The sequence below is a fragment of the Archocentrus centrarchus genome, chromosome 6, assembly GCF_007364275.1.
Source record: "Archocentrus centrarchus isolate MPI-CPG fArcCen1 chromosome 6, fArcCen1, whole genome shotgun sequence".
In the NCBI taxonomy this organism is placed as follows: domain Eukaryota; kingdom Metazoa; phylum Chordata; class Actinopteri; order Cichliformes; family Cichlidae; genus Archocentrus; species Archocentrus centrarchus.
This window is the reverse complement of record NC_044351.1, coordinates 20435188-20453835: the sequence shown is the minus strand read 5'-3', so window position 1 is coordinate 20453835 and position 18648 is coordinate 20435188. Positions and strand designations below refer to the sequence as shown.

Here is an 18648-nt window from a genome sequence, read left to right as displayed (position 1 = left end):
ATGTCCTATGGATTTAAATCCACCCACCCAGTTAGTTAAACAATCATCCTTATTAGTAACCATGCAATTATCAGTATAATGATCAGTAAGGCCTTTTCTGTGCAGGATTGCAATTTCCAAATATTTCTGTAATGCATGCTTTGAATGCCGTTACAGCAATAATGATGGTCTTTCTGTGCCGTAAAATTACATAAGCAGACTGGGCATGGTTTCAAACACAGCCCTGATGTGACGCTAGAAGCTCAGAGGACTCGGTCAGACTGTGAAGTCTGTGAACGCAGGGTAAGCAGAGGAGGACAGACACAAAGAGACAGAAGAAGAGAATGACGGATAGATGGTGTGTAGGAGTTAATGTAACAGAGTGAAGCCCGGTCATACAGTGATCTGTTTGTAATCAACTTTCAGATGCTGGAGCTGAGACGATGCTAGACACAGTCTCCACTGTTGGGCAGTGGGCTGGCTGGATCAAGGCAAGGGGCAAAAGACCAGCATGTATATGCTCTCTGTTGGAGAGCTGCAGCTGCTCTATTGAAGATGAGGAGCACAGAGAGGTTCTGGACTCTGACAGCAGCTGGTAACAGCTTCTTGAGCAGGTGGTTTGGCCTAATTATTAGAATAAAGATGCCAGCAGCACGTCTTCCCTTTTCTCCAGGATGGGAGAAGCAGGCATATAAAACACAGTCAAGTGTACAACATCATGTCTGCCATCAAATAAACTAATTGTGGCACATCCTGAGGAAAAGGAGAACTGATGTGGAAGATATGATGAAAGAAGTGTTTTGAGGACAAATAAAAGACAAAGCATTTGGGCAATAACTAAAATCAGCAACAGACAAACATTTCTTTAGGAAAAGATGTGTGCATCCTGTGTGTAGCAATGTGTTAAATATCCCATATTTCCATCCATATTCTGAACTCTGTCCCATTTAAAACTCTCTTATTCTTGAAGTAAAAAAAATTGCACCATGTGGAACTCATGTTATTTCATCTTTGAGGTGAGATTTGATTCATGGCCCACCATGAGTAAATTAATTTATTTTAATTAATATGGAGCTGACCGTACTACTATTTTAGGCCTTCTACTCAGATCAGTGTATCTACAGTTATTAAGTCTAAGTCAAAATTAAACCTTAGAGAGGCACGCTCACCTCTGATAGGCGGCCAGTATCTGAGTATCCAGCCCAAATTTTATAACAATTTTAATCAGCTATAAGAACCAAAATCTACTCAACATCCATTAACTTTCTGCTATTACTGATTAATCTGTTGATTTTTACTTAACTGTTTAGTCATTTGGTCTGTGATGTTAGATAACAATGTTACATAACACTAACATTTTTTTCCAAAGACCCAAACTTGTATTTCTTCTTTTTTGGACAAGCAGTCCAAAAAACAAGAGATGACAAAAAAAGTAATCCTTTGACTTTTGTTTCAATTAATCTTAAGCTCCCCACACATAAAAGAACAGAAATTAATCATTCAATATACTCTGGACTCTTACTCTGGAAAATGGAAAAGGATATGGTCAATCCAATTTGGGAGCCAATTGGCCATTTTGCTGACTTAGCCTCTGAGGACAACGGCCAACATTTTGGTGAAGCCAGCAGATATCTGGGCCAAGAACTGTTCATGGTCACTGTTAATGAATGGAGAAGCTAAATCATTTATAGCAAATGGTTTAAGTGCAACTTGGACAGATGCAATCATATAATCCCCATTTTGCTCTAAGGAGCAACAGGCAACCAAAGCCTGTTCAAATATGATCGAAACCAGAAAGCTTCCTAAATCTAAACCTTGCCCCTTTCAGATTCTGTATGTTTCTTTGCAGATATAGAGATTAATGTAAAACCAATTGCAGTGTCTCAGGAAACCTTTTGATTCATACCTACTGAACGGAGCATGACATGGTGGGACTGGAGAGAAATAAATAAAGGTTGACTGAATCAAACAGTCACTTATGATTACTGCCTACCTATTGATCAGAGTCCATTTAATTAGGCACTGTTATCCTTCACTCTCTGCCATCACTGATATGGGGATTAAGCGCTGAACATGCTTCTCTGTAATCCTAGGAGCCCACAGAGCAACCACTTACACACCGCTCAATCAATGAGGCTAGGGATTTGTGGTACAGCCAAGATTGCGGCGTGAATCCGTATAAGCCCTTGTCCAAGGTGAGGACTTGCTTTAAGTTCTTAAAAAGAACAGTTAAGGGTATGGAAGTCAAAGGTGGGAGCTGACAATCAAACCTGTCCCTGTGTGTGATTTTGTTTTTAAGATCAGACTAGTGGCTGTATCAGCCACTGCAGCAGTGGCAAAGGAAAAACTCAATATCCTCCCCCCCCAAAAAAGAAGCCTAACAACTGGACGTTTCTGTGGCAACAGTCTGTTGATGCTGCTGTGTTTATGATCTGTCTCATCCCACCTCTTATCCCAGCGCTCCTCCCTCAATAGATGGGGGGGGAGAGAAAAAAAATCCCCTTTTTAATCAGCGGTGACGGTGCCTGACCCAGATTGCCTCTAGAAGACTGCCTGGCAGCTGGGTGAGCTTTACAGAGTCCACAGGGATTCACGATGAAGAGGAAAAGGTGTTACGAGCATGTTAAGGCCAAAACAGTGGGAATGTAGCAGGGAGCTAAAGATACAGTGCAGAAAATAAAAATAAGATCAGATCTTTTTCTTTTGGCGATAACCAGAAGAATCAGCACTTGGCTCAGTAGGCTCCAGTGATACAGTCTGATGGTTTCATATCATGTCATCCTGTGATGATCCATATCATCTGACATACTTATTCAAAGGTCAAACTTAACACTTTCTCACTCTTGTGACAGTCTAATTGAGGGATCAAAAATATATTTCAACCTGAAAAGTTGTACTTCACAATCAGTATCACCCACTATAAACTGTCATGAATGGGCCGAACTTTGCAAATGTTAGGCGCTCATGAGCATGATTAACACTGTTCTTGGTTGCTTGTGGGGAACAAGCAGCTTCAAGAGCAAGCCTGCTGTTTCATCTGTTTACTCAGTTTTTGTATGTGACTATTTGAACTATAACTGTAGTCTTAAAAGTTAAACATTGGGCTCAGTTGAGGGTGGAGTTGCTCTGAAGGTACACAGGTCTGTAAAGCAGCTTTGTAGGGATTCAGTAAACTGTCAATTGATTGCTGATAGCATGTTTCTTTGCTCAATAACTAACTAAACTAAATGGTACTAAATAAATACACTCATGATGCTCTCTAAACATGAACCTTTCACATTTTTTTGGTTTTCTTTTTGATTTGATTCCTTTTAAACTTTAAATTTGATTAAGTTATAACAATTTATTTTAATAAGTGAAACTTTGTATATTTACATCTGATCTGCCCAACCAGACATACAGTGGAATAATTACAGCATGAGTGCAGTACTATCACACAAAAACAACAGATTGACAGGGGGAGGTGACTCACTTCAGATGACGAGTGCTTCTCAGAGTAGTACACAGCAGATTTCTGGAATTTTACAAATCAACCTTGTGCCAAGTCCACACCACTGAGAGTTTATTAAACATTATGAGATAATTTTTCAAACCAGCCCTGCAGGATTCCTGTATATAAACAAACTCCTCAATCAGTTCTCAGTGTCTGCAAACACCAGCTCTATAATTATTAACTGAGTACTACGTTTTGTCTCATCACTGCACAGGACTGAGAACTGACAGAGGTAGGAATGACAGAAGACTCACATCAAACTCCCTTTACACAAATTTAATGAACCTTTCACTCTGGGCAAGTTGCTAATCAATTATAGTGATTTCCCATTAACCAAAACTGGAGCACTGCTAAGGGTGCAGACTCCCGCTGCTCTGTATTATGTCTGCTTGCTTCCTCTCTGACTCTTTTACTTGATGTACTACTCAGAGTATTCAGGGGTTAATTAGTGATTAGCTCTGGGACGGCATGTTGTTGACCAGTTGGATACAAGATAATCTTGTGTTCACTGCCCTCTCTAGCCTCTAGAACCAGACTGGAAGTAACTGAGCAGGGGGGGTGTACGCTGCATCGGGGCCTGCAACTCAATGTACTGTAAACTCCTCTGTGTCAAACAATCTTTAGAGCAGCAGACGGTTGCATGCTGACACATATGGCGGACAGATAGTGTTCATTACAGTGATGCAGAGAAGCAGCGGTTCATTGATGAACACCATTTATCATCTTGAGATAAACCAAATTGGTGTTGCTAGGCAAACTTTGCATGCAGCTTATAGCATGGATGGAAAAACCCATTTAGGATCTAATCCTTCAAGATGACATTACCATGTGCTGAGTTTAAGTAGCTTATATAAAACGCCCTACTGCAACAGTGGTTTGAAGTCACAGCATTTTAGGAAGAATGCTGACAAGTTTCTCGAGGTTCTCTCTGGGACCTTTGTCACTGCAACGACTGCGATCGGTTTTCCTCACAAATCTGAAGCTAATTTATGTCTGAACAGCTAAAGTGAACAAATATGGTAAAATATATATTTAGAAAATGGCTGGATAGTTGTTTTAAATAAACAGTACCTTTGGCAAAAGAAAAAATTAAGGTCTGAAGATAAAATACAAAACTGTTTGGTACAAAGATCGGAAATACTTTTTTTTTTTAACTATCCTGGTATAAGTCTTTTGTATGATGTGGCTGTGAAAGTTACCCACAGCTCTTTGCTTGTTTACAGCTTCCTTTTACACAGTGAGAGGCGTTGCTGTCTCTTTTTAACAAAGTGGAAAGTAAAACTGGTGACAGCCCCACAGACCACCACAGTTTAGCAGTATTTTGATCTAGTAGAGGAATATTTAAATGTAGGCTGCTATTTATATGACTTATAATCACAATAGTAATGCGCAACCACTTTCTGTGCATGCGTGTGGAAGCTATCCTGCTGCTGGTGCCAGCTGAATGATCTATGGTGCTAGCACTGCCACGTTAACCATACTCAGCAAACTAATCTGATACTAATCGTGTGATTACACATGCAATATTTGTATGGACAATGTTTAACCTTATATGTTTGAGCTCTATTTGAACTATTTTTGCTTTTATACTTGTAGATTTGTCTGATCTTTTTTCCCACCCATTTACTTAATTAGGAAATTAGTCACCAGGAACTTCCCTAACCAAAGCTTAGATGGAGGGAAAATTTGTGCTTATAACTGTGACTCAGACAGATTTTGTTAGCAGCAGGAATTAAATACAGGAACTACAAGTTTTAGCATTGATCTTGACAGATTTTTTAAAACCTATTTAATGTGCCACAGAAAGCTAGCTAACAAATGCTTTTCCTATTAGTGTTTTCATGATGTATTCAGTGTTGGCTGTTGCACATTGCATTGGCTGTTGCAAAAGTGTTCTCTCATTATGCAGATAGACAACATTTGAACTGCAAAGACAAGAGGCACTGTAAATGAAATCAATCAATTATAACCTATATATTTCTTCCTGAATGTGCCACATTAAGTTGTCTGGCCCCAGAAATGGCAGAAGTTGTAGTTTAATTTCCTACACTAAAACTTGACCCTTGTGTGTACAATACTGCAGGAACCACATGCTTTACATTATGATTTAATCTGAGGCAGTTTAAAGCATCTAAATCCTGGACAGACAGCTGTGTGAAGTTAGTATGACACACAACATCAGCTCTAGAGGCTTCTTTGTGTGTCTTGGACAGTATATTTATGCAGTTGGGGGTCCTGTGGGAAGAGCCAAAATTAGAAGTGACTAGTGAAAGGTCATGGAGCAGTGGGAATAGAGATCCTGTTGACGCAATCTGTCCAATCCTATTTATTTCCTTTGGCCAGCGACAAGTGGCTACATCTAGGCTGGGAAAACAAACCAAGACAACAGCATCCAATAAAATACCTGATGATGTTTGACTCTGCTTTTAAACCTCGACTGAGGTGGTGATGTGATTTGAGCTGGCTTCTTGAGACCACTTTTGAGAACACGTTCTACTTTTAAGTAGAACATGTAGCCTACCACTTAACAATGCAGGCTTCTAAAAGAATCTATTAACAATGACAGGAAACCTATCTTAACCAGAAAGAGACAAAAAGCTCTCTGAAGAGTCAAAGCAGACCTTGCTTGAGTATGTTTTACAGTTGTTAAAACAGTAGAGACATGTCTGTTGTGGTGTACACAGTAAAAGTAGGCAGGCAGAGCCTCTGGAGGAGTTGTTTTTCATAGGCTTGTGTGGTATGCATGTGCGTCCCAGCCCACTCAGACCCACCTCACGGCTGGCTGGTTGGCATTCCTGCCTAACTCTGTAATTATGGCTCTTCTCCAGGCCTCTATGCTACACTCTCCCTGAACCACTGTACTGTTACATGACAACAGACCTGCCTCCTTCAAAGGCATGCACTCTTCACCTGGCTGTTTAGTTCAGACTAATTTAATAACTCATCACTGGGTGAAAATGTGTTTTTGACAACTACAAAGGCTAACAGTTGTGCTGAGATAAAAACACCAGTTAGAGATTAGTATAATCAATCACGGTGAACAAGGATATTTTTCAATCCAGTGCTGAGCTTAAAATGATGTGATAGTGAGATAAACAATACATAGAAACATATTTATTTTGCTCCAGATCCTCCCTATTTCTTAACACCTGAAGATGTGAAAGTGTCTACATGCCACACAGCATGCTAATGCACACTCAATCTGTTGGAAAAGAGACAGCAGCAGTAGTGGAGGAAGCTTTACAGTATGTGCTAATATGACACGTCTACCTGCCACAGTTGTGAGATCTACGTGTCAAAGTACGGTTTTACAGTTGCAGCCTTGACAGGCGTTTTCCTCTCTAATTTGTAACCGTTTTGCCAAGCCATGCTTAAAATCCCCACCAAACCTTCAACAAAACACTCTGCAAACCTCTCTGCAGCTGAGAAAGAATAGAACTGGAAACGTGTTAAAATTTTAAATAAAGCATTTAAAAAACTTGGTGGTCTATGAGCTATAATCCTGAAGAAACTGAAAAAAGTAAAAAACTGATGATCTGCAAACCATATATTTACAGAGTACAGAAACAAAAGATGTTGAAACAAAGACATTTCATTTTTGAAAACAAAATTATTTGAATTTGTTATCCAGTAACACCGGTTTTCTACTGTGGTGTATCACCTCTTCTTTTAACACTTCACAAACATCAGCGAACTGACAAAAAGGGCTGTAATTTTGTAAAATTTATATTCTGTTCATTCTTGTTTACTTGCTGAATTACTCATGTGTGACACATCTGGATGGTAGACACGCCAGTTCAGCACCCAACTGTGCTTAGCTGTGTTACCACAATTGTAACATTTTTAGATTGTGGTTTGGCATTGCCTTGCTGGAGTAAGAAAGGCTTTATCCTAAAATTTGGCTGGACCTATATGCTGTATACTGTATATATTGCTCAGCCTTCACTTATGCATCTCCATATGACCACAGATGCTGTCTTGAATTGTGCACTTACAACAAGCTGGATAGTGGAGATACGCTCTCCTGATTTCCAAAACTAATGTAAAATTTTGATTGTCAGACCACAGGATAAGTTTCCTCTTGAATCCTCATCTTCAATAAATTACTTTTTTTCAGCAATTTTGTGCTGAACCGTTTGCCAGTTCAGACTTTCACAAAGCAGTGGACACCCTCACCATCTTTTCTAAACTGAGCCATGTTACTGACTTGTTGCCAATTAAAGTCATTAGTTTTGATCTGTTCAACCAAGTGTTTTGTTTTTTAGCATTACATAACTTTTACAGTTTGACCATATGTGTTTATAAAAAACAAAACAAAAAACCCCCAAAAAAGTGAATATGTTGTGTTTGTACTATTTATATTTGCCTTCTCCATAGACGGTCTTCAAAGGTGTGTTTGACTCAAGTCAAAGACAAAACCTACACAATCTGTTTAAAATTTGCAGCAATTAAGCAAACATTTTGAAACAGCAACAAAGTCTTTTGAAGCACAGCATGGTGCCATTGCCTCAACAGTGTTATTGCTTAAGTAAACTGATGAATAATCCAAAAAACATAGCAGAATATGAAAGGAAATCCAACAGAATTTCAGACAATATACACCATTCATGGAGCTGAGGGCACATGACAAGCCTGCAGCAGAAGGATTAGGACAATCAGCTGAGCACGACTCAATACCACATTGTTCCTCGCTGCTCACCGCTTATTTTTCCTCCAGCTCTCCTAGCAGCTTATCAGAGGAAGGCAGAACCAAATCTCTTCTCCCTGTGCCTACCAAACTTCAATCACTCACAGTCCACTTCTCACTATAAACTGATTACAAGCCACTACGCAGCAGTGTGAAAATGTCAAAGCCTTTGTGATACTTTGTATGTTTATTGTTTCAAACAAACACGTTGAAAAAGACACAATGAATGGCAATCAAGAACATCAGCTTTGGCCATGAGATTACAAAGCACACTGCTGGCTTTGTCCACAGGTCACATCTGTATATGAGTGACAAAGGGCAGCCACACAGCATGCTGCTGTGCGAATGTATCAGGAAGGGTGTGTACCAGCCTGAACTCATCCAACATTCAGGCTCTCATTGTCTCTGCTGCACACTGATAACAAACATTGCCTGCTATTCAGACACATGTCATCCACTCCATCAAAGGTTGATGTTTGAGTCTGGACGACAAATTACAGGCACAGTCAAAACATGGAGACAAGCTGCTGGATTGGGATTTTTGCCTGTGGTTCAGAGGTAAACAGGAAAGATAAACCATGTATAATTATTAGTCAGTGAAATCTATATTTGTTTCGCGAATACAATGATAAAACTTTAATTTCTATATAGTAAATATGCACCAGGAACCAGCAGCTAGTTAGCCTAACATAGTGGAAATGGTAGCTCAGCCAAAGAAAGCTGGTCACTAACCCCACCGGTCAAACTGACAAATTGTAAACCCTCAGTTTTAGGTGTGATTAAACAAGGCATCTCGTGTAAACTGGAAAGCTCTATATGTGCTCCAAACAGAACCAGAAAAAATAATAAATTTGCCCTCTGTGAGCAAAAGTATCAAAACATACCTATCACAGCAAATATGTATCTCTAAACCGCCACTGTGCATTCAAACTTTTGCACAGAAAGCACTTTGAATTCAACTTAAACCCAGCCACATCAGCAGCATCTTGGATTTAAGAGAGGAGAGCAAACACAGCAGACACACATTCACCCATATCTGGCCTCTTCACCCCCTAAACCGCTGAAATGGGGATTAAAAAGCTCCAAGATGTATTCAACCTGGTCACGCACGTGAACAAGCCTGTTCTGGGAACAAAGGGAGATGGTGTGTAGAAAAGTGCACATGCATAATGTGTTGACTTAAGCTATGTAAACACTACACCTGATGGTGATGAACAAATGTACAGGTTTAATTTCCTTGGGAAATCAGTGTGTTGCTGAAAAAGAGCATCTGTTATGCCAAACGTTCCTTCCTTTGATCAGACTAAGAATTATCAATATGGCTCACCTATATAAAGTGAGGAGTCTTTCTTCTTTACGTGATCATCAATATAGGAAACCCCCAGGGGCTGCACTGGTGTGGCTCCAATCCCCAGCAGGACCTGGGCTCCGATCAGCAGCAGGTACATCATGTTGGTGTTGGCCTTGTTCTCGCACACAATTTTCTCAGCTTGCTGAGCCACCATACTGCTAGTGTTGGAGCAAACATCCCGACCCTCGTTAGTCCTCCACACTTCCCCTATCTCATACTGATTTGTCAGAAACTCAGGCAAAGCTGAGAGAAGAGCGCCGAGTGCCATGACGATGCCACCGCAGCCGATCAGACGGGGCCGATGAGCTTTGGCCCCAAAATAGCTGACAAACAGGATAAGTGCCAGGTTGCCTATCTCAAAGCTGCTGGCTATCACTCCGACGTCAGCACTCTGCAGGTTGAATCGCCGCTCCAGGGTGGTCAGCACACTCACCTAAAACAACAAGAGGACAAAAAAAATAAAACATAGGGTCATGGGACTAATGCAGAATGAAGGCAAAAATGTGGAAATCTAATGCCACTAAGTTAAACATTTGAACACATATCTGGGTAAGGTAAAAACAAGAGAAAAGGCATTAAAGACAGCATGATTATTCAATTGTAAAATACACATAAACTATTAGTGGATCTAAATGGGGTCTGTGCTTGTTTCTTTTGGATATGCTTTGGTACAAATGTGAGTTTTCACCACCATCAGTCACACTGCTTTAAAGTGTGCTTTTCCACTGGAATATCCTGAATAACGAGCTGTTCAGATGTTCCACACTGTGGCTCCTCCCAGCCAACAGGCCTCTGTTTCTGATTAGCTGGGCACAGCAGCATTTACTTCCATGGCTCCTCTCTTTCACCAGCTGTCATCCACACAAGAGTTAGAGCCTACCAGTAACTTCTAAATGAAGCAAACACGACAGAAAGGTTGTTTAGAATTGTTTTTTGGGCAATCCTGTTTGTCAAATGTGATTCAGAGGGCAGTGATTAAATACCGTGAGGCCACATTTATAGTCGCAATATACAAAGACAGACAAACAGACTTTAAATTTAGTCAGACATGAGCGTGTCATGATATCTCAGTAAAGACTCTGTGAGGCAAGGACATGTGTGCTTGTGATCTGTGGGAACAGTCTCTCTGTGCAATGTGAACCACAGCGGCACATTTACAGAGTATAAAATGCTATTTATATATTTGGCTCAAACTGTCCTTAAAAGGGCACCACAATTTCCCAGCTGCCTCTATGAAGGAGTTATGATTGAGTTTTAATTAAAAAAAAAAAAAAAAAAAAGGATTCTACTTACACAAACATCCTCTTCTGAAAACAGGGCAACACCAGCCAATCTGTGGTTTATGCTGCTGGAGCATTTTACACATTTCTTTCGTAATTATGGTGATTTAATGTACACAGTTGATTTAGGTTTATAAGCAGTTTTAATGCAGACATAATCTTCGTGGCTCCAAGAGGCACAGTGCTTTAGGCTTAAATGTGGAACTGATTTGACAAAACTACCGCCCCATGCAAATGCCTCTGAATGTTTCCTTTACATTGTATATTTCAAGTGTTTCTTTTGTAGGAGAAACAATGTTGAAACATCAGCTTTTTTTTTTTTTTTTTTAAAAACAGTAGCATGTAGGATATGTGCGTGTGTATATATTATTTTGTCAATTTCTGTTGCATTTAGCATCTATCCTCCAACCCTCAGTGACCTCTCAACACACTGCGTCTTAGTAAAACAATTATATGTACGTTGCAATCTGTATGGCAGATCTGTGGCTTTGCTGGGTGCATTATCTATACTTTGCTCCCTTGTGCAAAAATACTGCACAACAGGTAAGTAGACTGTCATTGCCAACAAAAACAAAAACCACACAGTCGATCTGTTTTGTCATGCAAGTTTAAAATAAGTTGTCTTCTTTGACTTCTAGAAGTTAGAAGTGACAGCAGGTCATTTTTGCACTTCTCTGGACACAACTGCAGTGACTCCTTCACTACTTATCAAAGTGCAGGGAAGATGATTGTTGGGAGCGGTTCATGCCGGAGTCCTTCAGTGAAGTTTGCTGGATGGAAAACTTCGGAATGAGTCATGACGTTTCTGCCCCTTGGGTGGCTCTTTCTCAGAAATGTGAACATACTAGATGGGCTGCATTTATGCCTGGCTGGCTTTGCCCAGCTGGGCTCTGAACTCAATCCTGTTTCACCCAGCTGTTAGAAACAATACTGAGTCCCAACAACCTGTTAACATAACAGCTGCAGCTTGACACAGACATTAACAATGAAACAGAGGGTATAAAGCCACCACATCATCTCATCCCATTATGGAGGGCCTTAGTGAGCACCTGTGACTGACAGTTTCAGCAGTGGAAACCCTCTTGGATGAGTCATACTCCGGTCTGCAGGTTCAACTTGTTTCTGACTTAAACAGCCAGCTTTCCATGACTTTTCTTACCAACGTGCATAAAATATACAGGAAAAACTGACATGAATGCATAATGGTCAGTGGTCACAGCCACATTTTCTCCCCATCTAAACTCAGACTGTGGAACTGTTTAAATCTGTCTCACAGCAACAAAACAAATGTTGTCATGCTGACATCCCATCGAATAACAGAAAAGCAAGTTTTATGTGAGCACGATGAAGCCCAACTTTTCTCAGGATGTACTGACAAGGCATTTAATTATCAGCACACCAAAGAAAGCTGCTCACTGCTGACAGTCACTTCTGCACAGCGAGGTTTAACAGTGACATGAAAGTGCTGAAATGGTGCCATTTGTGATGGCACAGCAGCTGTTTATAACTGAGGCTTCTGCTATTAGAATAGATCCCACTCTGTTTTATGGAGCTGAAGCTTATTGCAGGTTGAAGGTTAGATAAAGGTACTTTAACTGGACTGCATATGGTATTTTGAAGAGCTCTGTCCGTAGCATCAAAAAGAAGTGGTATACTGATATCAAAAATCAGCAGCAAAAGACCCTTTTACTTTTGGTGCCCATACTTTAGATGATTTGCTGTCTGTTTACCTACTGAGAGCCCATAACCTAAGTGCACATACATTAATTTAAAAAGCTTTGGTGTGGTTGTAAACCAGGACTTTAATCTCATGTAATACTCTGTTACTGTGATTCAAAATCTATGTCCACCAAACTGAAATGATTAGTCAATTAATCCAGTGAATAAAAAATAATTTGCAACTATTCTGGGAATCGATTAATCAATTCTGTCATTTTATCAAACAGAAGCAATGGAAATGCTACCATTAATCGGGTCTTAGTCTTTCAAATGGAGGCTTAGCAGCCTCTTTTTGTAATATCTCATCATAAACTGAATATCTCTGGGTCTGTACTACTAGTCTGGTATCGTAAAATTTCTAGTAATGACAACAACAAAAAAAAAATGCTGCAGCCCTAATGTGCATTAGACCATTGAACTCAACTGCCTAGAACAATCTTTCATTATTTGCTTCAGACTCAAAGCCGTTAATTCCCTCCTTTCACTTGCACAACTAAAAAGAACAGGCCTAATAAATCACTGACTACAGATATACATGTGTACTCTTATGTGTTTGTGCAGGTTAACTGTTCACTTGCAGTGAAGCTGCTAAATCCGGACACACAGCATGTTGTTACTGTAAGTGTCTTGTGCCGTAAGCAGCTCAAAGAAATCAAAGGGGGCCATGTTATTTGAGTTTTGCCCCTTCGCTGCCAGCAAACACTCTTAAGCACCTTCATCCAATCAGAGACACTACATTAGCTCATGCAGGTCAACACCAGTTCATTAGACTGTCACTAAGCCAGGTACCTAACATCCCGTCTGTGTAAATGATATTCCATGTAAATCAGCTCCATGGGTTTAACAAACAAAGGCAGGCCAAAAAGCTTGATGCGTTTGGCTAAGTAAATGATTCCAAACCTCCCCTGCAGGTGTATCTTTCCTTTCCTGTTTGAACAGATGTCCAAAGCCAATATGCTATTTAAAAAAAAAAAAAAAACTGCCTGTTTAATCTGAAATAAACAGTAAAGAGGAAGCTCCCCCAATAACTGACTCCGAGTGGCACCACTGTGCTCTGTTAGTGCTGAGCCGCAGGACGCTTGATGCTCAGCAGGTTCAGTAAGAGTTAAGATAAGATGTTCCACTCCAAATATGGACAAGATATTTAGGGTTTTGCCTAATAATTGAGAGCAAGCTGAGGAATCAGGGCAATTCTTGGAGAATAAACATTGCTAATGTCAAAACTAAATGTTCACAGTGGTTGCCTGAGGCTGTGAAAGCTCCCGTGGGACGCTTTGAGGAATAATTTGGAGCACTTCAGGCAGCTTTGGCTGACAAAAATCTATATTAGAAGTTTATGTGTTCTTTCAAACTTTACTGTAACACTCCAAATATCATCAAACCATCATCATACACATTTCAAGGATTCATAAGAAAAGACCAAATGTTAATTATCTTATTTGTCATACTTACTGTTATTCGTGTGAGTAATAGTAAACCTAAAAGAGTGAGTAATAGAGAGTAATGGAGTGGAGATGCCTGACCTTGAATGCCATTTGGGGTCAAGTCAGCTGAATACTGTCTTTCTAAATAGGTTTAGGCTATTATTACTAAAGCTAACCAGATGTTTAAAGTCATCCTTTGGTAGGTGGATAGTAAAGGACGATTTAGTTTGAGCTGTTATACATTAGAGATAAATTAGACACGAGTGACAAACAGCTAGTGGTTTCCTCATAATAAAAACAAGTAAAATAGAGCAGTATGAAATCTGTCCTAAAGGGCAGACTTCACTGAGAAAAAGGCAGGTTTCTGTCCTGTCACTGCTCTGCTGCACTAGTCAAAAACATGCAGAGCAGGAGAACCCCCCCAAATGTAAAAGCCTAGTCCCAGTAATCACAAATCTAAGCAGCACCCACTGCAGCAGGGGTCTCGGTCCACAGTAACACTGCAGGCGGTCTGAGTCCTGTATGAGCTCGGGTTGTGTTGCACTCACCAGGTATGCTCCGACGGTGCCCTGTGCCAACATCAGGGCGCATTCCGATATCAAGAATATCTTGATATTTGAGAAACATGAAGAGTTTTTGCGGAGGCCGTCTCCTTCCAGTATGTCCCCGCCGCTCCGGTCCGAGTCCCTTTGCTTCTTCACCTGCATCCTCTCCTATATGTTAGCCTCACAGAACTACGAGAAACCGAAACACACAGCAGGGTGACCAAAGGAAGACACTGGCAGGTACAGTGTTTCGCCTTTCCCCTTGGAGGCTACATTCGTGGTGCTCCTTGAAGCGGTTTCTCTCGATTCAACAAACTGTACTCTTTCATCTGACAAGCTACCAAACACACATCCAAACTCCGCGGGGCTCCGTCGCTCGTCTGCGCCTAAACATTGCCTCCTTGTCGACGCGCAGAAACATGTGAACTCCCTGAAGGTGTTAGCAAAGGCACAAGTGAAACACGGACGCGCAAATTTCTGTCAGAACGCATGTTTCCGCCGCGGGGTTTAGTGGGTTTTCGCGGCGGTTCTAGATTCTGCTCAGAGGGCTCTTATTTTTCTGCTAAACTCCGGCCGTGCCGGTCTGTCATTATCCCTCACTCATAGCGACTGCCCTGCCTCTGCGCTCCCACCTCTCTCTGTACTACTCTCCTCCTCTGCGAGCACAAGCACGGCCCTAGAGGCGCCGCGTAGCAGTACCAACTCCTCTCAACTTGCCTCCACTGTAGTAGTCCTGTGGAGCCTCGTTTCTGTATTTGACGCTTAACAAAGACTTTAAAACTTTAATATGACATACTGTCATCTTACACCATTAATTCTTATGAGGGTTTTGCTGATTTGAGGCTAGCTGATAAATGGATTAGTGTATTAACTACAGGTTTAAGTTATTTACCTAAGAGAAAATGCATCCGTGATGAAGACACATATTTGAAATGAAGCGCACCATATCTTATACTACTACTATTAAAAAATAGAGTAAGCCACCGTGACTTTAACCATACTATTTTTTAAGCGTCAAAATTTCGCATTTTAGCCGCCGCCATCTTGTGCTCTAAACCAGCTATTAGCTAACTTCACTAGCTAGCTAGATTAGTTAGCCAGGATCGCTAATTTAATTCAATAATGCATTTCTAATTTTAGTACCGGAAAACAGGCTAAGACATAAAATACTTGTTAGACAAACCGACTGTCTTTTAGTATAATGGAAAACTAAAAAGGTGCCTACCTGTCACTGAAAGCAGCCTCTCCAAATGCTAGTGTCTCATTCCCAAACCTGCAGCTGTAATGGGTCAGTTTTTTTTTTGTTTTTAAAACACCCTCACATGTTGTCATAAACTCGCTAAAGTGAGCAGACTGAAGGCAACTCACGGCAAAGTGACAGCTGTACTTTGAATTATCCTTTCAACAGTTATCCAATTATCAAAATAGTTGTAGATTAAATGAGTTGCTTGACTAATGAAACTTGAGACCATCTTGTAATGGGATCACAGCAATGCATTTCTAAAATTAAAGATAAAGCTGCATCATATTGGGAATTTGTTATAAATTAAGAAGATTGCTAAACATGGGTGTATAGCCTATATTTCCAAATCTGACCTCAATCTAAAGTTTTCTGACTTTTTCCTGCACAGTTGCAACTCATACATCCATTTTCTTCTGCTTATCCAAGTCAGAGTTGCAGGGGGTGGCTGGAGCCTATCCCAGCTGTCATAGGGCAAGAGCCAGGGTACAGTACCCTGGACAGGTCACCAGTCTTTGGCAGGACCAATACATTGGCATCTACGGCCAGTTTAGAATCACCAGTTAACCTAACTCCATGCAAGTCTTTGGCCTGCACACTCCACACAGAAAGGCCCCAGACTGGATTCAAACACAGGAACTTTTCTGAGGTGATAATGCTTACCACCTCACCACTGTGCCTCTGTGCAGTTGCACAAAAAAAAAAAAAAATCCATCCACACAAAGTATGTAAACACCTGCCAAACTACTTGGAATAATCTTTTTGGTATTTCTCGCCATAGTAGATGTCTCTTGGACCACATTTTGCCAGGATGACACACACACAGGCCAACTCTCAGTGTGAAAACAGTACCAGTCATTGGAGGTAATAACTGACTAAACCTTGCAGCTGCTTTAACACTGCTTTGCTAAATATATAGCAGGACTTGCGATGTTTGCATAATATTTTCCAACAGTTATCATTGGATTATACTGCTCAGCATTTCTGGCATGAGGTAATGGAGTGGCTATGATGTAATGTAACCACATAATGTGATGATCATGGTGTGGAAGTAAACACGATGATGAATGTTGTGTAAAGGCTGTTAGGATTTTCTGCACGGGTCTATGCACAGTTTTGGATACAGCCGCAATAGCAGGAGCAGCAATACACGTAAAGGTCTCGGACATGAGCTGGTAATTGAGTAACTGTGGATTTTATTTTTTTTTTTAGAAGACATTCAGAATGCCTCGGTGACATGCACTTTTTTCATGACAAAAAACAGCAGAAACTTTCAGCAATTGGACATGCAACACAGATCACCTGTACGGGACGGGACAGAGCAGGTTGTACTTCCTGAGGAGGCTACTGTCTTTTAACATCTGCAGGATGTTTTATGAGACTATTATAGCAAGTGTCCCTGCAGGCTTAACCTGATCACAGACAAAATGTAGCATAAAGCAATACTTTCCGATGTGTAATATCAAGGTGCAATACCACATCATCTGATAGACATTTTATATCTTCCTTTTGTCTTTGTTGTTTTCTTGCATCTTTGTTTATTTATTTAATCATTTGCTTGTTTATTTCTGAATACTGTTGTGCTTGCTCGTGGGCCCATAATGTAAAAGTGCTACTGGAACTTTAATTTCCCTGATGGAAATAAAGTTTAATCTAATCTAATCTAATTACAACAGATATGTATTTTTTTAACCAGTGACACTGTAAAAAAAAAAAATAAATAAATAAAAATGAAGTTGATCTTTGAAGTTGAACATTCACCTACAGTTCCACTCTTATGACAAACCCAGAGGACCTGAAACGGACTCTTTCTCACTTCCTTTGAAGAAATGAGGAGCCAAAGCACAATGAAAACTATAAATGATCACTGTGTTCCAGGCCAGCCCCCTCATTTTCAGAAAGTTTTTGGCAGGTATCCAAAGCAAAATGATCATGAATAGTAGACATTCCCTCACTCTTGACCAGCAAACTCCCACACAAGAACTCTTCCCACACTGCTTCCTACGTTCAGCCTGCTGGGAATAGCAAAACGCAGACTGTGAAGATGACAGTTTTAGTGTCAGATGGTTCAATTATACAAACTGTGGCACACTGTTCAAGTTCTGACTGAGCAGCAATGTGCCAAAACTGAGACATGTATGCAAATATTGAAACAAACAGCACTGCGAGAAATGTAAATCTAAGGTACAGTAGAATGGTTTGGTAGTTTCAGATTGTTCACAGACCCCACACAGTTGCAACACAGCTCGTGTTTGTAACACTTGGTGAGAATCATTGATATTCAGTGACTCCATCATCACCATGCTTTTCCCAGAAGCCTCCCAGCCTCTTTAGCTTGCTGCCTCCTGTTGTGCTTTGTTCACAGTTGACAATTCCTGAAGCTTTGAAACACCAAAAAAAAACACAATTTTAATGCTCACATTGCTCAAGTAATTTTTACTATTTCAAATGTGGGTGGAGAACAAGGTTTCTGATTTACCTCTATCCTTAAAGGGCACGCATAGCTGCATACAGTGGTGAAAAAGAAAATGCACCCTCTTTAAGTTACATATCAGGACATAATAAACGTAATCTGGCCCTTCGCAGGTTCTAAACTTATTTAAATGCAACCTCAGATGAAAACAACACATGACATATCCCACTGTGTCATTATTTATTAAACAAAACCTACGCCAAAGTACAAAAACAGTGTGTGAAAAACTAACTTTACCCCATGATTTAATAACTAGCAGAACCACCTTCAGCAGCAATAACTTGAAGTAATTTTTTTTGTGTATGGTTTTATCAGTCTCTCACAGTGTTATGGAGGAATTCCAACTTCTCTTTAAAAAAAAAAAAAAACTCAGTTCATTGAGGTTTGTGGGCATCCATTTATGCACATCTCTCTTAAGGTCCACCACAGCACTTTGGTCTCATCTGTCCAAAGGACA

At 40.4% G+C, this 18648-nt stretch overlaps 1 protein-coding gene across 3 annotated transcripts in view; it reads right to left on the bottom strand.

Moving 5' to 3' along the window:
• slco3a1a (solute carrier organic anion transporter family member 3A1a) overlaps nucleotides 1–15949 on the bottom strand; it is a 36047-nt gene extending 20098 nt beyond the window's left edge. The window contains exons 1-3 of one of the 3 annotated variants that reach the window (XM_030731276.1): nucleotides 15704–15949; nucleotides 14482–14667; nucleotides 9487–9943 (exon numbers count right to left, since the gene is read on the bottom strand). In XM_030731276.1, the coding sequence (XP_030587136.1) occupies nucleotides 9487–9943; nucleotides 14482–14640 (616 nt within the window). In that variant the 5' untranslated portion in view covers nucleotides 14641–14667; nucleotides 15704–15949. Of the gene's footprint in view, nucleotides 1–9486; nucleotides 9944–14481; nucleotides 15125–15370; nucleotides 15517–15703 lie in introns of those variants that run through there. The other 2 variants (XM_030731277.1, XM_030731275.1) reach the window with 2 other exon arrangements.
• Between the last annotated feature and the right edge of the window lie 2699 nt (nucleotides 15950–18648).